The sequence below is a fragment of the Tinamus guttatus genome, unplaced genomic scaffold (genome assembly GCF_059628265.1).
Source record: "Tinamus guttatus ecotype Peru unplaced genomic scaffold, ASM5962826v1 Tinamus_guttatus_pri_ptg000087l, whole genome shotgun sequence".
NCBI classification, from domain to species: Eukaryota; Metazoa; Chordata; class Aves; order Tinamiformes; family Tinamidae; genus Tinamus; species Tinamus guttatus.
The window spans coordinates 945,781-965,003 of NW_028288621.1; the positions used below are offsets into that span (position 1 = coordinate 945,781).

Sequence of the window (19,223 nt, forward strand, 5' to 3'; positions counted from 1 at the left end):
GTAAAGGGCTGTAGGGAATGGCTAAAGGGCTAAGGCTAACAAGATCTTAGGGCCAAAGGCCCAGGGCTAAGGGGCTTAGGGCACTAGATTTGCAACTAAAAGACCACGGCTGAAGGCTGGTGTTAAAAAGCTCTAGGACTAAAGGGCTAGGGCTTAGGCCTAAAGGGCTAGGACACGAATGAAGGGCAAAAAGGTGGGTATAGGAATATATAGATTAAAGGTTGTTATGGCCAAGGATGAAAACAATTATCTGCTTGCTTGGTGGATAAAGGATTTTCTGAGGCCAATGATTATGGGAATAGTTATGAGGAAAGGTTAATAAGGATCACCTGGTGAAGGTAAGGAGATGTGGGGATATAAAGGTCACCTGTAGAAGATTAGGGAGTGCCCTTCCCAGGGATTGGTCACTGGGTTATTGGCTCCCCGGGTGAGAAGGTTGTGAAAATACCAAAACCCAGGGCTTAAAAGGGGCTGCAGGGCTGTTCCTGCTCTTCTGTGATCCCCATAGGCTAAGATGAAAGAAGCAGTGGGAAAGGGCTAGGATGAAAGGGCTAGGGCTACAGCTTGGGGCTAAAAGGATAGGAATAAAGAAGAATAAAGAGTTAGGAGTTTGAGCTAAACAGTGTAAGACAGGGATTAAAGGCTCAGGATAAAGTCCTAGGGCTTTAGGGCTGAAGGGTCTTGAAATGATGAGGTTTCTTGTACTTTCCCATGTTCAGTCCCATTTTCTAGTCAGAGCAATGACACTATGGGTAGATGCACAACACTCCTGTTTGGTGGTAGTTGGGGGTGATGGCAGCCAGTGCTACTCCGTTTTCTTTCCTTTTTTTTGTGTGTGTCTTGTTTTGTTTGGCTCTGATTATCACAGTATTAATATACAGTAGCAATGCTGTTCCTGCTGTACGTCATGCTGCCTCAGCGACCTGCAGAAAACACTCTTTTTTTTCATTCCCCTCCCTTTCCAGGTAGTCCTTTATGTTTTCTAAATAAAATGACTGGTGTTGTTTTCAAGTTACGTTCTTGTGTGTATTCCTTCTCGGCTGTCGGCTATGTAAAAACTGCTCCTAGGAAAGCTCTTGAGGGAAGGAAGAGGAGGCTACAGGGATGTTCCACCACACCTAGAAGAATGGTATTCCAGTTGAATAATTAAGCCACTCTTTACACTATGCTCAAATGACAATGAGGATTAAAGTGAATTATATGAGAGCATAAATGAGAAGAAAATGCCCTGAAAAGCATTACACAAAACACTAGTTACTAGTGGAGCGACTAGACTTAATGGATCTTCATTCAATGACAGTCCATCTCCAACTCTGCAAAGGACAAAAACATACTCTTACTAGAAGGGGTAGAATTGTAATATCAGAACTGATTTCTATATGTCAGGATTAAATTAATCAGAATTGCATTAATTTTTAAAATTAAGGTTAGACTGTTTAAATAGCAGCCTTGTTAGATGAAAAGAACACTGCAATGATGCTTGGGTATAGGTAGGATTTCTCAAGCTGGTGTCAGAAGAGGATCTGTTGATTCCAGTCCCAAAAGGGCCTCATGGAGCTGCCATGAGTCAAGGCTCCGGGAATATCATCCAAACAAGAGCTCTAAAATGGTGAAAGGACCTAAATGAGAGGCCTCTCCATTCTGCAGCCTCGCAGCGTTATTGCAGGAAGCCAAGCTTGCGCAGGTCGGGTCTCCTCTTCCTCGTCCCCCTGCCACCACCCACTTCTCTGCTGAGAGCAGGAAAGCTGCCTCCAGCACAGCACGGAGACGGCACCAAGAGAGGCACCGTTCTGCCCTCCTGCGCCTAAATCTCTCACTCCCATGGGCAGCACAGGGCAGCGTGCTCTCTATCTGCTTCACTTTGCTCTGCTCTGCTCTGGACAAAGGTTTTGCAGACAGGTCAAGGTTATTGCCAGCAGGAGGGGCACACAAAGTGATTTTGGCCATGCAGCACGGTTGCCACAGTCAGTGGCAGAGGTTTCTCCCCTTCCTACGCTTTGCCGAAACGGCTCTGCCAAAATAGGTCACGATGGGCTGGAGGCTCTTCAAGGCTCTGAACCGAAGGCACACCTGGAGCCCTCCGTGTCTCTGATTTCTTGATTTCTGCAAAGATGAGAGAGGCTACACTGATTCCCTGCAACTATTCCCTCTCCACCTTTATTTGGTTGCAAGCGCAGCTGTCTCAGCCCCTCTAACCTCAATTCTCGGCACAGACTAAGCACTGCATTCCTTTGGCTTTCCAAGTGCTGCTAGAAACTGTGGGCACTTTGCTCCTATCTTCTGAAAGGAGGGAAGGGAAGCACCAGCAAAGATGGGACATTTCCAGATTTCACCTGCAGCCCCTGGAGGAAACTGCCCCATGGAGTACATGGATGGAGACTTGTGTTCAGTGCCCAGCTCAGCCCTTCCTTTACCAGAGAGGTTTGCATATGCCATGGCATGCAAGACAAGACACATTCACTTCCCACTGCAGCTATGAGCAGCCATGCAGCTTGCTCACATGCAGAACCCCTTTAAAGATGGATACATTCAATGAGAATCTAGTAATTTTTAGGGCTTTAGGGCTGAAGGGCTTTAGTGCTGAAGGGGGAGCCTTTAGAGCTAAAAAGCTAGAATCAAAGGGCTAAAGTTCTAGGGTCAAAGGGCTAGGACTAAATAGCTAAGGCTAAAGCGCTGTGGTTCAATTGCTGGAATTCAAGGGCCAGGATTAAAGAACTAATGCTAGGGTTAAATGCTGAAGAGTCAGCACTAAAGGACTAGAGCTAAAAGAAAAAGGGCTTGGGGCTATGGCTGAGTTCTAAAGGACTAGGACCTAAGACCCAGGGCTAAAGGGTTAGAACTTTGTTAAAAAAGAGCCTCAACCCACACAAGGCTCAATGGGACAGACAACTTCCCAAAGTACTCCCTCAATTAAATAATAGTTATGGGCCTACTGAAAGCCCTGTAAGCCCAGCATTCTTTGTGAAAGCTGAGCTTAATGCTCAACCTACAGGTAAAAAAGGATGTCCAACAACATTACAGCTGGACAGCCTGTGGTGGTCAATTTACCATCCATCGGCACTGTGTCTAAGACTCTGAGTAAAGCTTGTGGCCCACTTGCCTGGGAAGCTACTGATAGCAGTGGTGCAAAACACAGAGAATTAGGGCATGATGGATTTTTCTTCATTTTAAATGGGTTAACCTGTTCCACCTCACCCCCCCGAAGCAAGTTTATTTTCTCTTGCAGCAGCGTGCAGGACGACTGATGGAAATGCTGTATTCATTTTACTAACTCTAGTGCTATTAGGTTTATTACTTATAATCTATAAGCTATATTACATATATTTTGTATATAAAAGTGCGGGGTATGACAAAACAAATAACCCTAATTCAACCACCCAAAAGGTACAAATTTGTACATAATAGCAATACTTTGTTAAAAATCTTTACTTGCCATGGACCTGTAAGTGCAAAAATTATCAATACTCTATTTATGGCACGGAGCCAAGAGGTGACTGTAGCACCACTCTGTGACTATAAGATGACTTGACTATAGTCACGGGGCAGAGAGCAACCAGTGTGCTCCTTCCCCAGCTCAACCTGACTGTTCACACATAGCCCTATTCAGGTGTTAACCACCAGTGACATATCTGATCCTGGTGGGTAGCTCCCTGATTTCTTCCCCCACTCAGGTATTAATCATTAATAACAGTCCTGATGGCTGCATTCTCAGGGGGAGATAAGGCTGATTGTGCATACACCAGCCAGAAGTGCTCTGAAATGAAAGAATGACTCTCAGTCAACCATCTTCCTTGGCCAACATATGGCAGGCTCGTTGTCTGCCATGGGCACGGGAGCTTGCTTGGCCCACAGCAGCCCCGCAAGCAGATTTTTCAAAGCCCTGCGGTTGCATCTGGGGCCTGGTGGAGACTGGCCCTCAAGCCCTGCCTGCCTCAGTGAGCAGCAGCCATTCTGCAGGGGAGAAGGCAAGAAGAGCAGTCAGGCCTGTCTCCTAGAAGCACCATGGCCACCCCACCAAGGTCAGGAGTGGGCAATGGCCTGGCATGGGCCAGTCATTGCTACAACCAATCGGTGGAGAATGGGAAAGAAGTTAACCTGCAGGGCTTTAAATATACAGGGGAATTTCCATTGGGAATTTCCCTCTGAGGAGGCCCCCACCTAGAGCTGGAATACTGAGAAGATCATCTTATACAGAAGCACGTTGTATCTTTGGGATAAAGCAGAAAGCTGGAGGTGGACCCTGTTAAGGAAAATGACATGAAGATTTTTCCTAACACCTTCCAGCTTTTCCTTCAGCCTACTTTCTCTGGCTTGTCACTCTTGGAGTGGTCTCCCTTGCTTGAGCAGTGCTCTCTGCAAGAGTGCTGAGAGTCCTCACACATGCGGAGCACAAAAACAGTTCGGAATGGGAGATGGTGCGAGACAGGCAGCCTTGAGCTCCTGTGGCAAAGGGCTGATTCCTGGGCATTTTCTTTTCAGCAGAGCTGCCTCAGTGGATGCCCCAAGCTCTTGCTCTTGCCTCCCTTTATCTTGGCTGCTACTCCCAATGGTTGCTGTGTGCAGTGCCCTGCAGTCATGTGGCAGGATAAGGAAGAATCACCTTCTTTAAAAGTAAGTAAAACAGAAGTCCCCTGCATCTTGGTAGCACAGGAGGAAACATCATTAGACCAAGCAGAACAGACCATGATCATTCTTTATCCTTGAACTGCTCAGTACAGTATTTTATATTTATATCTACTTTGCATACATGGCAAGAAAACTCAAGGTTTCTGTTGACTTATGTAGAGTGCCTTCCTTTTAATCCTTTGAGTTGAATGTGGCAGGGGTTGTCAGGGACAGCCAGAAGGGCTCCTGTCTGAAAGGGGGCGCTGTACACAGGAACTGCTGGGGGCTCCATCCTGGCATCTCCCATAGCTTTCCTCTTCTGGCAGGCATTTATTGTTGTGCAGCCATGGACGGGCACCTTCTTGAGTGCAAGCTCAAGGTACTGGATCCTGGCCCGAGGCATGAAGAAGCACCTGCACCAGGGCAGCCTGGGAGTTGACCTGCTGCTGGAGATAACTCTGCAGAGAAGGGGCTGGGAGTCCTGCAGGACAACAAGGTAAGTATGGGCCATCAGTGATGCGGCAGCCATCAGTGTGGGCCTACACAGCCTGGGGGAGGCAACTTCTGGAGCAGTGTGCCCAGTTCTGAGACCTCCCCAGTACAAGAGAGACACTGCACTGCTGCAGGGAGACCAGTGGAGAGTCCTGGAGCATCTTTCTTACAAGGAAAGGCTGGGAGAATTGGGCCTCCTTAGCCAAGGGCAGGTGTCAAGAGGATGGGGACAGACTGTTCTTCACTGGTGTCCAACCACAGCACACGGGGCAGTAGGCACAAAATAAAACACAGGAAGTTCATTTGCGTAAGGAAAAAAGCTTGTTAACTGTGTGCAAATGGGTGTGCGCACAATCGTGTGCAACCTGCTCTAGGGGACTACGCTTGTATGGTGTGCGTGTGCACGTGCGTGTGTGGAATAGCTGATCCTTGGAGGTCCCTACCACCCTGACTCTTTTGGTAAAGGGAACCACGCAAAGACTCTACCAATAAAGAGAGAAGCAATGTGCGATTTTAAATAACACAGGAAATATTTTATTTTTTTTTCCCCTTTAAAAGTGTGATCCTAACTTGTCTCTTATCTTTTTCTTCCTTGGTCAGTCCCCCATGCTGGGGACAGCAAATGTCCAACAACAGCTCCCTGAATGAGTTCCTCCTCCTGCCATTCGCAGTCACGCGGGAGCTGCAGCTCTTGCACTTCTTGCTCTTCCTGGGCATCTACCTGGCTGACCCCTGGACAGCGGCCTCCTCATCACAGCCTCATATCACACTATTCTCTTTCTCATACAGTAATGGGTAGGTCATTACCTTGCTTATTTTGTCTGTTGCTAAAACCAAGTGTGTAGCAAGGTTAATGTTTTGTTAAATGTACCATTTCATTTTTGTATTGTCTTAATATTAACAGTGAAATAAGACCATTCTTTCCATTGATGCCTGGTTCTGTCCGTTGCCTCCTGCCCCGTCAATTGGCAGAACATGTCTGGCAATTGCATGCAAAGCCTGGCAAACCGAGGGAAAAGCAATGCTGCAAACACAAATTCCTCCTTGTCAAAGACACTGCAGTCTTTTTCCCCTTCCTTCTTGCTATGACAGGTCCCACAGCAAGTCTTTTCCCCTCTGAGTCCCTGAGATGAGATGCTGCGTGTTGTGCAGCCCCGCTTTTCCTTCTGCTTGCCAGGCTTTGCATGCAATTGGCAGTCACTGGCTTGGCAGCTTGTGGCCTGATGCCATCAGGTTCTGGGTGCTAGCAAGGCTTCCGAGGCAGCCGAATGACCTGGACTTGTGTGAGCAGAGGCCTGAGCAGCTCCTGGGTTCTTTCTGCTAGAGCGATTGCCCCTGTGCAATGGCAAGGGACAGTCACCACTCAGAAGGACTGGGGGCCAAGGAGCAACTGTGAGTGCTGGAGCCTGGGGCAGTGCCACGTTTAGGGAACAGGAGGCCCCAGTGTCTGTCACTCCATCCCTACCCATGCCCATGTTGCCAGCAGCCCTCTGTGAGGCGTCACAGCGGTCCCCACAGGTCACAGTGGCCCCCGCGGGTGACCTGTCCCTCCCGGCACTGCTGCTGCGTCAGTGGCTTGTGATTCCCGTGGGAGGAGGTGCTGCTGGAGCAGTGCATCCGCAGAGGGAGTCGTGCCGCGATGGGGGTGCTGCGAGCGCTCCGAGGTGGGGGCATCCCCGCGCTCAGTGTCTCACGGGGGCGACGGAACCTGCCAGCGCCCACGTTCCAGGCTTGGGCAGAGCGCGCCTGAGCCCTTGGGGCCGGCCCCGAGCTGCCGCGGCCTCCTCTTCCCCAGCCTGAGCAGGGCTGGCGCCAGCGGCCTCTCCTGTCACCCCGTGCTCCAGCTGTGCAGGCTCTTGCCCTGAGCTGGGCTCTGTCCCTGCGGCTGCTGGAGTGACGCAAAGCTGGTGCTGCTTTCCTTCCAGGTTGCTTCACTTGTGCAGGTGCCCGGTCGAGACCTGCACGCGGTGAGGATGGCGGGAGTGTGGCCGGCTCTGTTCCTGTGGCCATTACTACCTTTGCCACCATCGTGACCTCGCTGTTGGACCGCCTGCAAGATGCCGAGGTGAGCAGGGGTGTCTTGATGGGCTCCGTGGGGTTCGAGGGCTCCCTGCAGCACCCTGACTTCCCTGGGTGCCACAGACTGATCTCCCGCGATGCTGCCTCTCCCCTCGGGCTGCACCTCGTTCCAAAACGTGGATGCTGCGTGGACAATCCCTCGCGCCCTCCTTGATGGCAGGAGGTGGCAGCATCTCTGGGCTTGGGCGTCCACATTAGGATTTGGGTTCGCACGAGGAGGTCACAGAGCAGGGCTTCTCGCCCGCTGCCGACGGCTGTGCTGAGCAGTGCCAGCAGCTGCTCCCTGGCATCGGCGTGGCCGAGCTGCTGTGTGTGGGGCAGCACGTCCCATGGCTGCTGTGTCCCTGTGCCCCCAGGATGGCAGAGCGGAGGAGACCTACCGCGAGCTGGAGGGCGTCTTATGGGGCGAGGAGAGCCACCTGCAGAGCTCTGTTGTGGACAGAGCCATAGCGGTGGCATTGAAGGACCTGCGAGCGGCGCAGGTGAGCTCGTTCTCTCTGAGGGTGACCTCAGGTGCTGGCCCCTGTCCCGGCTGTCCCGTGCAGGAGCTTCGCGACACGTTGCGGTGTGGGGTCAGGGGATGTGCAAAGAGGAGCTGTGGAGCTGTGTGTGCGCAAGGCGTAGCGGGAGCCCTGCTAGCGCCTGTATGTCCTGTCTGGAGACCGAGCCCTGGCAGAGGGTCAGTCCCGCTCCTGGCACATGCAAAATGCTTCTTCCAGGATGCGCCACTTGCTGTGAGGACGGCCGCTAGCGACGTCCTGGTGGCGCTGGCCCGCAGCCATCTGCGAGATGTGGTGTCGGCGCTGCAGGGCCACCTGCAAACCCTGCAGGAGATGTCGGAGGAGTTCGTCCTCATCACGCTGCGCAACGTGGCTGCCCGCTATGGTAGGGCCCCCCAGCTGGGTGCCAGCAGGTGCCAAGCAGGAGAACGGACTCCTAGCCCTGCCCCAAAGACCTGGGGCTGCACCAGAGGGAAACCAGCAAAGAGCCAACACACCAGGCTGTGCCCCACGCTGTCCTCCCCAGTTTAGGGCTTCCCCACTCCCCGTGCCCCTCGAGGAAGGTGGTTGGCACACAAGTGGGCTGGCAGGAGCCTCCCTGAAGCGGGCTCTCCCCCTGGCCCAGCTCTCCCACGCCCTGGCCCAGCGCTGTCCTGGCAGCGGTGCCGGGAGATGGAGCCCGTTGGCCGCCGCGGCTCTGGGTGGCCGGGCTGCCCACACGCTGCTCTCTCTGCAGCCCTGCAGTGCGTGCCCTTTGCGGGGAGCACGCTGTCGGCCCTGCAGCACGTGCTGAGCGCGGCGAGGAGCGGCCGCACGCTGCGTCTCGTCTGCGACGGTGAGTGTCGGTGCTGCGGCGCTGCCGCCAGCGGCTCTGCGGCTGGAGCCGACGGCACTGGGTGCCGCTGGCCGGAGGAGCTCCTGGCTCCCTGCCCGGCCTCTGCTGCCACGCGTGCCTCCCGGTTCAGCTGCCTTTGGCCAAGCTCTGCCCAGCCTGGGCTCCCCCGTTCCCTTTCCTTCCCTTTCATCAAGCACAGCCTGCTTTGCTGTTTGTGGGCTTAAAGGCAGAGCCCAGGAAAGACGGGCCAAAACCGCGAAGCTTGCGCTGAGGGGCAAGCGCTGGGGGCAGGAAGAGGCTGGGGCTGCAGCGGGCACTAGGGGAGCTAAGCCTTGGGGAGGAGAAGGTGTGCGGGGGTGGAAGAAGGGAGAAGCAAGGCAGGGTTTCCACCTGGCCGTCTCGTGCCATGGCGCAGGGTGTCTCTGAAGCCAGATCTCCGTGCCACCCTTGCAAGGCCATAGTGAGTGGAAGGAGGCCTGGGGGCCACTGCAATGTGTGGTGCTGGTCAGAGGTTTTGAGGCGATCCTGTTTCCCTTCCTGTGCTGCAGTTCTGGAGCAGTGGTGCAGCGGGATAGCCGGGTACCTGCATGAGTGGGACAAACAGGTCTTCCCTCGCCTGGAGGCCACCCAGCTCTGCGCCCCGGTTTATCCGCTCTTCTGCTATGTGGGCAGACACTGGCAGCGGTGCAAGGAGGAAGAGGTGAGCCTTGCTGCCCTCGCAGCCATGGGCAGCCACGGGGACGTCCCCAGGGGCCAGCGGGGCTGTGCACGGGGCCGGGTGAGGGCTTGGAGGGAGCAGGCTGGTTGGAAAGCATCCTGAGCTGGGAGCCTTCAGGGAGCGCCGACGTGAGCGGTGCTGACAGGCAGGAGGGGACATCCGTGCAGCAGCCCTGGGCCAAGCACTTGGGGCAGGCAAGAGGCGAATGCTGGGGCCTTCTAGCAGGGCAGGTGGGGGTGGTGGGAGGAAACGCTCCCTGTGCCGGCGAGCGAGGCCTTCTTGCCGGGACTGAGAGGAAAGGGAGAGCCCTGTGCGGGAAGTGCAGGCTGGGTGTCTCGCGGGGAGGCGGGTGCTGGAGAGAGCCTCATCCCTGCATGTGGCGGCGTCTTGCTTTCCCTCGGCAGGCCAAGCAGGCCGTGCTCAGGGCAGTGGGTGCCATGATGGCCGTCCTGCTGCACACGGAGCAGTACTGCCAGCGTGTCTGGGAGCAGCTGCTCTGGCTGCTGCACCAATACCGAGAGGTCCGAGAGCCCCTTGGTGTGACCATGGTGAGGCACTGTGCGGGGCACGACACGGCCGGGGCCTGCGGGGGAGCAATGAGGCGTCGGGGGGTTGCAGGGCGCCAGCAGGAGCTGAGTCCCTTGGAGATGGGAAGAGGGAACAGGGCCCTGCGGCTCCCTGGGCTCCTGCTGGCAGAAAGCAGCAGGGCAGAAGGGCTGGGAGGGCGCGTTGAGTGGCTGGGGCACGTGGCTCCGCAGGGGACCCTGCGGTGCCTCCCAGGGCGCGGGTGTGTGAAGAGCTCTGTGAGTGCGTTCAGGCCGTGGTTTTCCCAGCGATGCCTGTTTCTGCCTTCCTGGGGGCTCGCGGTAACTGCTGCCCTCTCCCTGCCGCGCTCCCTTGCAGAGCCTGGGCCGTTTCCTGGCAGCTGTGGCTGGCATTCAGAGCCGCGGGCCACGGGCCCACCTGCAGGCCGTCAGTGCTGCTGTGCACGAGCAGGTAAGGCCTGGCGGTGCCTCCCTGGCCTGGGGCTCCTGGGCAGCCTCGGCTGCTGCCCAGCCCTGCGTGTGCCCAGGGCGCTGCGCTTGGCGCGCGGCTCCGCACCCAGAGATGCCCGCGAGAGGTTTCCTTTCTGTCCCCCTCTCTGCCAGTGCAACCTGCTCTGAAAAACACTTTGTTCCCACAGCTCTGTGACGAGATCGATCCGCCCCGGCCCGAGCACAGGGCAGAGCTGTGCCGCTGCATGGTGCTGCAGGGTAAGGAGAGGAGAGCCAGGGCCGCATTGCAGCATCACCGCAGCTCTCGCAAAGCTGCGCACATGGGAAGACGCTGGGCTCTCCTGACCAGCAGGATTTCTTTCTTCCCCACAGCCCAAATCTGCCCCGAGGAGACAATCGTCTTCCTTTATTTCAAACTGAGGAACGGGAGCAAGGCCGATCGTGTAGCAGCTGTGGGAGTGCTGCAAGCTCTGGTCCGCTCTGATGGTCAGTAGGCCAGGCAACAAAAAGATCAGCATCCCCCCGGGAATGTGCTGCTTCCTTTGAGGCACAGGCTGGCACCCCTTTTCTGCCCTGCTTGTGCGTGGGAAGCCAGGGAGCTGTGTGAAATCCCTGCGGAAATGGGGACTTGGTTTCAGCACCGCCTCTCCGTGTCTCTTGCAGTGCCTGCCATGCGGGAGAACTTGGCCCTGTTTGTCAAATTCGCGGAGTCTGTGTGCCACGACCCCACGTGCCAGGTGAGCTGGTCTGGACAGGGCCATTGCAGGGCAGAGCAGGGCTGTTCCAAGGCAGAGCCTGGCCAGGCCTTTGCCATAGGCGGAGGCAGGCTCTGGGGCAGGGGGCCGGCGGCAGCAGCAGAGCAAGGGCTGCTGCTGTTGCCTCCTTGTCCCGGCCTGGGCAGAGGGGCTGCAGCGCAGCGCAGGCAGCTCCCCTGGGGCTTGGGGCCGGCTCGTGACGGCAGCCTGCCCTGCCTGCAGGTGAGGATGGCCGTCCTGCACTTCATCGGGGAGCTGTTGCACTCCAGCAGCCTGGGCTGCTCGTCGTGGGACGTGGTGGGGCATCTCTTCGGCGAGTTCTGCCGTGCCTCGGGCAGGCTGGTAAGGCAGAGCACAGCGCCACGGCTGCACCTCGTGGCTGTGCCGCACTGCCATGGGTCTCCCTGAAGGAGCGGAGCCCAGCGCAGCCGGGCTGCCAGTACCGGTGCCATGGTGGGGGTCCTCCCCATCGCCAGGCACCGTGGGGCCTGGGAAGGGGCAGTGACAAATATTTGCCACCCTATCCCGCAGGCTACAGGGAATCTTTGTGCTGCGGAAGCACATGAAGAACGGGCCATTCGGCGCCTGTGCTGGCACATGGTCAGCACGATGGATGTCGCCAACAGAGCGGTAGCCCAAGTGAGTTGTTCTCGCCACGTGCACCGGGACGTCCACCTTAGGCATGAAAGCAATCAGGGAGAGCTGGGTGTGAGCTCTGTGTGGCCAGACTCGCTCATCCTGTGCGTGCTGCAGCGCATGAGCACCACTGGGCACGCGCCTTGGCTGCGTCCCGTAGCCCATAGAGATCTTGGGAGGGGCTGGCGAGGCCGAGTGGCTCCCGCATCCCTTTGCCGCAGGGAAGGGAGCTGCCCCGGGGGCAGAGGTGTGCCAGCCGCTCTCAGCAGGCAGCCAGAGCGAGGGAGAGGGAAAGGGGTGCGAAGCGCGGCAGGGAGAGGGGCAGGAGGGAGAGGAGGAGGGCAGAGCAGGAGCAGAGCTCCTGAGCTCGTGAAGGAGCGAGGCCCAGGGCCCAGGCCAGGGCTGGAGACATGGAAATGACGCAGGGACTGGGACGGAGAGGCAGGAATGCCCTCGTGCCAAATGGCCGGGTTCTTGCCCGCAGCTCCTGTGGCCGAAGCTGCTGCACTACGTGGTGCCAGTGCAGTACACGGGCTTGCTTGTGCCACTGTGCCGCTGCCTGCGCGCCCTGGCCAAGAAGCACCAGGAGACTGAGCACGGGGAGCCCGAGGCCCTGGAGCCTGAGGAGCAAGGTGGGGAGCAGCACGTGCCGGGCAGCAGTGCCGGGCTGGTGGCACGGGACAGCGCGTGTCCCTGCAGCCCTACCAGGCCCTTGCGGGAGGCGCGGGGCTGCAGAGGGCAGAGCAGTGTCCGCTGCCAGGCGTGAGGGCTCTTTCCATGCGGCCCTTCCTGGCGGAGGCGCTGGGCACTGCTGCTCGCAGCTCTCTGGGGCCCTGGGGCTGGTTCCTGCCATACCAGGGCTGTCCTTGTCTCTGTGTGCATAGTGCCGGGAGCCCGGCGGTGCCGCTGTGCAGGCGCTGTGGCCGGGGTGCCCTGCAGCCCTGCGTTGCAGCTTGGAGGCGGCACGGGCAGGGCCCAGAGGGGCTGGGAATCTCACGCTGCCTTCCTTTGTGCCCACAGCGGCTCTGCCGGCTCCCCAGGCGCTGCTGGCTCGCCTGCTGGTGAGTTCGAGGAGCGGGGAAGGAGCGTTCATGGCCGGGCAGAGGGTGGGAGAGATGGTGCCGAGGCCGGTGCAGGCACCTCGGGAGGAGGCAGGAGTGTGCGAGAGGCGCCTGGGGCTCCCTGCCTGCCTGCCTGGCTGCCTGCAGCGCAGCCGCGGCTTCCGAGGTGGGTGCGAGCCCCCCGTCTCTCTCGCGCTCTGCTAGGTGACAGCGGCGGTGGCTCCGCATGCGGGCGGTGGCCGTGGCACTGCGGCCCTGCAGCTGCTGCAGGTGCTCCCCGGCATGATCCACAGAGCCGTGGGAATGAGCTGGGCTGCAGAGATCCCCCTGCTGCTGCAGCACCTGGCAGGTAAAGTGTCGCTGCCAGGGACAGGCTGGCGGCAGAGGACGCAGCAAAACGCCGTCAGCTCCCAGCTTGGCACTGGGGAATGGTGCCAGGTTTAGGGATGCTCGTCAGCCCCCTGGGCTGAGCCTTTGGGCTGTTGGATTGCAAAGGAGACCCTGGGGCTCTGCTGGGGGCTCAGGGCGCTGAGAGCACAGGGTCTGCCTCCTTGGGCTTTGCAGGAACAACCGCCAGCTCCCTGGATGTGGCCGAGTGGGAGAGCCTTGTGCTGAAGGTACAGCATGTGTGTGGGGGCCACAGCTGGATCGGGCGCCCAGGGTGTGGAAGAGTGTTGGGAGGAACCTGGGGGCTCCCTTTTTGGACACTGAGCAGCACAAGCTCCTGCCAATTCCCCAGGCTCAAGCATCGTGTTGGGGGAGAGCCAGAGGCAGATTTTAGAGGGCCGGTTAGGGAGCTCTGCCCATTAGATGTGCAAAAAGGCCCAGGCAAGGGCAGGGGGTGTTTGCTTCATGTCCCCCTCTGCCCTAGTTCCTGCAAACGTCGCTGGAAGCCATCGCGAGCGACGCCTGGATCGTGGGCCTGATCCAGGAGCTGAGCCAGCAGCTGGGCAGCTCTCCCCGCCTGTCCTGGGAGAAGGTTTGTTCCCTGCACGGTGTCGCTGCCGCTGCTGGGGCGCCTGAGGGCTGCGGCACCAGCAGAGCCCTGGGAGGCTGGGGCCCACGCACGGGCTGGCGGGGCTGCTCTGTCCGGCGGGCTCCTGTCCCTGCTGCTCTCGCTGCCCAGGAAGGCGCTTGCTCTCCTCTCCGCGCCGGGCTAGTGGCTGCGCCGGGCTGGCCAGCGCGTGCAGTTGGGGCTGCTGCCGCAGGCGCCTGGGCGGCTCTCGGCACGGTGGCACCGCTGCGGCCTGGCCCTGTCCCGCCGGGCAGAGCTGTCCCTGCAGCTGGGGCCTGGCCTCTCCTCTTGCAGAGGTTCCTGTACAAGGCTCTCGGCACGGCCCTGGCAGCTTGCGGGTGTCTGCGCCACGTGCGAGAGCAGACCCTGAAGCACCTGCAAGCAGCCAACTTCCTGGAGCTGTGGGAGGCGCAGGTGAGGGCTCCTCGCACTGCCCTGCTGTGCGGCAGGGTGTCTCCTGCGTGTGCCTGGGGCGCAGGGGGTCTGTGTGACCCTGCTCCAGCACAGCTGGTGTCCTGTTTGTGGTTCTTTCCTTGCGGAAAGGTCCTTCCTGACCACTGGAGCTGGTCACGGCTGGGTGCTGGGCTGGGAGCGACTCCCTGTTTCTGCTGCCTTGCAGGGAATGGTTTCTGTCCTGTCGCGCTGTGCCGAGAGCCACTTCTCGCTTGCCTTGGCCTGCGTGAAGGAGTTCCTGGGAACTTTGAAAACCCAGAAGGTAAAGGGCCCAGGGTGCTCCTGCTGGGAGGTGCCGCTGTTGGGGCAGGGGCAGCTCCTGCCTTAGGAGCACACGAAGTCTCGGGGCAGAGGAGGGCAGCGGGCTGATGTCTCAGTGTTTCTCTGGTGATCCCCCGGCAGGGCGACACGGTGAGGACACACGCTGCTCGCGCCACGCTCATGGTCACCTATGGGCGGATGTCGCTGCGCGCCCCCAGGGAGCAGCTGCTGGCCCACGTTGAGAGAGACGTCGTGGGCAACGTGCTGGGGCTCTACAGAGAGGGCTGCCAGGTGGGAGCTCGCGGCGTGGGGCAGAGGCGTGTGGGTGCTGCCAGCTGCAGCCCCTCCTGCTCCTCCCGTCACGCACCTCTGCTGCTGCAGCCAGGCGAGCGCTGCTCAGCCTGCTGCCCGTGTCCGCGATGCACGGGGTCTTCCCAGGCAGCACCTGGAGCAGCAGCTTCCCCTCCCATGGGAGGCTCCTTGCCAGCAAGGGAGAGGGAGGGGACGTTTCCGTGTTGGGGGGCAGGTACCCAGGGTGCCGCAGGGCCCCCAGAGGGCACCATGTCCTCCCTGCGCTGCTCTTAGAGGCAGATTAGCCCCAGCCCCGCTGCCCTTCCCACCCTGGGGCCCTGACTGAAAGCCTCTTTGTCTCCCCTGGCATCAGGACGCACAGGTGAGGCTCTCCCTGGTGCAGAGCATCACGGAGATCAGCGTTGCCCTGCAGGCTGCAGGCGGCAGCCCCAGGTTTGAGCTCTGCCGCAAGCGGGAGCTGCTGCAGACCCTGGTGGTGAGTGCCCAGAGCTGGGGACATGGTGCAGGGGAGCCAAGGGCTGGGCCATGGGGTGGGTTTGCGCAGGGGCGCGATGCTCTTGCAGGGTGGTATGCAAGCTCCTGACGGCCACGAGCTGCATCCCCAGCTGGCAGGGCGCGTGGGGGCTGGCACTGGGGCTGCAGCCGGGGAGCAGAGTGCGTCCCGGCGCTGCAGAGCTGCTGCCTTTTCCTGTAGAGCCTCTGTGGGAGTTGTGAGGCGGTGACAGGGCTGGTGTCTGTGGGCTCGGGCAGCTCAGCCCGTGGCTCGGCCTGGCAGGAGCTCCTTCCCGCTCTCCTGCCCGATGCCCACCATGTGCCTGTCTGTCTGTGCCTTGCAGGTGGTGATTCAGGAGGAGCCGCGGGAGTCCCCAGTGCAGCCCCGGGCCCTCGTGGCCATGGAGCAGTTGAGGTAGGGTCTGTTCCTGGCACTGTGGGTGCCAGCGTGTGTCCCAGCACAGCTGGCTGGTCTGGCTGAGGCTGCGGGCACTGGGTTTGGGGTTGTGGACTGGGCCAAAGGCAGTTGTCCTCTGCCTCACTCTAGTGCGCTAGTAAGCACCCTCTCTGTGTTCTCTGCCCTTTTCCCCTTTCAGCAAGCTGAAACCCTGTCTGAGCAGGGGGGAAAAGTGCAGGCTCCTGGCTCAATGCTGCCAGGCCATCCTGTGCCATCATTATCCAGAGCAGCTGCACATGAGAGGGGAGACCGTGGCGGCCGCTTCACACATAGTGGTAGGTGCTGGCCTGCTGGGTCACCCCTGAGCAGGGAGCCAGCACCAGGCACCCCAAACAAGCAATGGGAATCCCACTGGCAGCTGTGGCATCTTTGTGGGGTACATGGCCTCTCCCCTGCTTTCTGGTGACAGGCCCCATCCCTGCGAGCCCTGGGACAGCTCATGGCAGCCCTCCAGCAGGCAGAGCCGGTCCCCATCTGCTTGGGGGACGTGGTGCAGGTGAGTGCCCTGGGGCAGCGGGGAAGGCGTTGTTGCTGCCAGAACATGGCAGAGCTGCAGGAATCACGCCTGCGGGCCTGGTCTGTGGAGGGGAGCTCTTCTCTAACTTGATGCCATCTGTGCACATTAGTGGGAAGTGCTATGGTCCTAGCTTCAGGCCCCCTCACCCTAGGCTTGCATCCACGCTTTTCCCATCTGCAGCAATGTTCTTGCAGGCAGCTTGCAGTGTCCTGCAGCCCCCTAGATGAGCAGAGCTTCTCCCACTTGTGCAGCTGTGAGCAAGGGCTGATGCACAAATGAAGGCTGCCCGTGGCGAGAACCTGGAGTGGGAAGGTGGCCACAGCAAGGGCTCCTCACGCGGGGCTGCAGTTCCCAGGGAAAGCAGGGGCACAAAAGCAGCAGGACCCCTGGGGAGGGCTGAAGGGCGAAATTCAGGCCATGGTGAGACAGGCGCTGTTGTGGCAGGTCCTGCGGCGCTGGCTCACCTCGGCCGACCTGTGTGAGCGTGATGGAGCGCTACAAGTGTGTGTCCAGGTGCTGAGCACCTGCAAAGAGAGACACGAGCAGAGGGTGAGCGGGGACCCTGTGCCAGGAGCCCTGCGTGGGCGGGCGGCGGGTTCTGGGTGTCCCAGGGCTGCAGGGTGGCCCCTTGTTCCCGCCCGGCTCCGCCAGTGCTCGGGGCGCTGCAGTCGGGAGAGGGCCAGCGGCCGTGGCGATGCCGGTGACCTTTGTGCCTGTGTCTTGCTCCCACAGCGAGGTGGTGCCTGCCAAGAGTTTGGCTCCTTGGTGGGCCTGCTGGGCCCTCTGACATGCGAGGAGACAGCCGCATCCCGTCGGCGGGCAGCGACCTGCCTCTGCCTCCTTCTCCAGAGAGTTGGTGAGAGGAATAGACAGGGCTGCCCCTGCTGCTCCCTGCAGGAAGGAGCCCAGCACCAGGCCCCATCCCCCTGCGCCGTAGCACCTTGTCCAGCTTGCAAAGCCACTGTGTTGCCTCGGGGGACCCTGGCTTTGTGCAGCCTTTGCTGGCCTCCCCCATGTCCTTGCTCAGTGCCCAGGGATCTGGAGGTTGGCTCCCCATGAACATCACTGCCCTTTCTGATAGCTCCCCATCAACGTCACTCCCCTTTCTGATAGTTCCAGATGAAAATATGGAAGTGGCGCCGTGGACCCAGGTCTCGTCTCTGTCCGAGAGGCTCAGTGCCGTCACCTTTGGGTCTGTGCTGGCAGCTTCCACCAACATTGCCAAGGTACCTGGCCCTCGAAAAGCCCAAGGGGGCCATGACATGTTTGTGTGCTCGTGTGTGTGGGAGCGCTGCTCTCAGGACACGTGTTTTGCATCTGAGCAACTCCTGTGACACGCTCGCTTGTGTTTCTGATTTCTCCCCAGCTTGTCTGCAAATATTTTCCCCGAGGCCAGAGCACAGGCTTCATGAGCAGCATCACGGAGAGCCTGCTGTGCTCCAGGCCCATGTGCATATGGGCTGCTGGTCAGTGGACACTGACCTTCCTAGGGGATTGTGTTGGCAGCATATTCCAGGAGGAGGTGAGGGAGGCATTTTTTAGGATGCCTTTGGCTGTTTTCTGCAGTAGTGTGTTGTCCCCGAGGCACAATGGGGAAAGGACACACCGAGCCTTTCTTTCTCGTCCACCTCCTTTCAGGTGCCCGAGCTGGTGTCCATCCTGTGCACGTGCCTGCAGAGCACCCAGCTGAGCACTCCCCGGCGCGTGGTGCTGCGGGCCATGGTCCAGCTGTGCCGCTCTCACCAAGAGCTGGTGCTGGGCAGCCTCCTGCGGACACCGCTGCCCATGGACAGGTCTGTGCAGCCGCCCTTCCCACTGCCATCAGAGCCAGCCGTGGGGCTCGCCTGCATGGGCGGCCCTCTCGGCAGCCAGTGCTTCTGCCCCGTGCAAGGCTGAGCGCTGCAGCTCGTGTCCCTGCCAGGACCTGGGCACCGACAGTGCCCGTGGGCACAAGGAGGGTGTATGGCTTCTCCTGGGGTACCTTGGGTAGCCGGGGATGCCGGCTCACGTGCTGGCATGTGTTCCTTTGCAGCAACACAGCAGAGATGTGGAGGAGCCTGGGAAGAAGCGTTGTGGGCTGCCCAGTCCTCATCCACTTGACAGAGAAGATGGGGGCAGCTGGAAAGAGCCACAGGAGCAACCACTGCGCTGGGGAGCTGGGCAGCAGCCAGGCAGCCCTGGAACCTCGCATGGTACGGCCAGCAGCCCCGGCGGCCGTGCCGCTTTGCACGTGCTTTCCAAGCGGTGCTTGAGTGCAAGCGGGATTCCTGGCCTTTGTGAGGGCCCATGGAGCCTTGTGGGGTGCTGAGCTGGTGTGGTATCACTGTGGGATGCTGGGACAGCTTGCGGCTGCCAGGCTGAAAGACTCTCCCTGCAGTGAGAGCGGGAGAGAGTAAAAGCCCCTGGGATGTCAGGGGGATGTGGTCTGCGAGCGATGGCCTTGTTTTACCAGGTGGTTCTTGGTTAAATTTCTCTGTAGATCACTCGCGCCCTCTGTGAGGTGGTGTCAACACTGAAGAATGACACCCTGGTTCGGCGCCTGCTTCCCTGGCTGCTTCCAAGCCTCCTGGAGCAGCTCAGTGAAACGCTCGGCGAGGACATGGACCCATCCCTCAGAGAGCTGAGTAGGAGTGACCCACCGGGCAGGTGAGGAGCAGCAGGGGCAGAATCTGTGTGTGCGGCCCATGGCTTTGCAGGAGCCGCCTGCCTACTGCCCTGGTGCTGCGCTGCCTCCGTGGTAGGTGCAGCTGGGCTCTGTAGGGCAGCGCACTGGGCATTGGGCCGTTTCTGCAACTCAGCTGGGTGTTGCGGCTAGGATCCATGGTGGGGCTGTGCTAAAGAGCAGCTTCCCACAAAGTGCTGTGCCTGAAGCTTTCTTTGGCTTCTCCCTGCAGCCTGTTTGTGGAGGCCCTGGAGCTGGTGCTGTCCAAGAGCCTGGAGCACCGGTGGCTGCGGCTGCTGCAGGAGCAGGGAGCATGGGCATCCTTGGCAGCGCCCCAGGCTCACACGGCCGGCGTGTGTCTCCTGGCGAGGTGAGAGC

At 59.4% G+C, this 19,223-nt stretch overlaps 3 protein-coding genes across 3 annotated transcripts in view; 2 read left to right on the forward strand and 1 right to left on the reverse strand.

Annotated features, from left to right (window-relative positions):
• The window catches only part of LOC148595533 (adenylate cyclase type 10-like), a 253,341-nt gene that overhangs the window by 68,870 nt on the left and 165,248 nt on the right, over positions 1-19,223 (reverse strand).
• On the forward strand, positions 6,737-15,300 carry LOC148595536 (maestro heat-like repeat-containing protein family member 2B). Its single transcript, XM_088520364.1, has 24 exons — positions 6,737-6,761; positions 7,023-7,162; positions 7,375-7,488; positions 7,533-7,658; positions 7,896-8,061; positions 8,413-8,511; positions 9,060-9,211; positions 9,634-9,777; positions 10,133-10,225; positions 10,413-10,482; positions 10,597-10,710; positions 10,888-10,961; positions 11,202-11,321; positions 11,511-11,618; positions 12,100-12,247; positions 12,636-12,680; positions 12,888-13,025; positions 13,241-13,293; positions 13,548-13,655; positions 13,986-14,105; positions 14,311-14,436; positions 14,547-14,696; positions 15,070-15,192; positions 15,262-15,300. Exons 1-24 carry the CDS (start codon positions 6,737-6,739, stop codon positions 15,298-15,300), a joined length of 2,595 nt encoding a protein of 864 aa, XP_088376490.1.
• LOC148595537 (maestro heat-like repeat-containing protein family member 2A) lies at positions 15,421-19,219 on the forward strand. Its single transcript, XM_088520352.1, has 10 exons — positions 15,421-15,624; positions 15,806-15,941; positions 16,076-16,162; positions 16,628-16,732; positions 16,916-17,039; positions 17,297-17,409; positions 17,822-17,976; positions 18,216-18,375; positions 18,663-18,829; positions 19,078-19,219. Exons 1-10 carry the CDS (start codon positions 15,518-15,520, stop codon positions 19,217-19,219), a joined length of 1,296 nt encoding a protein of 431 aa, XP_088376478.1. The 5' UTR covers positions 15,421-15,517.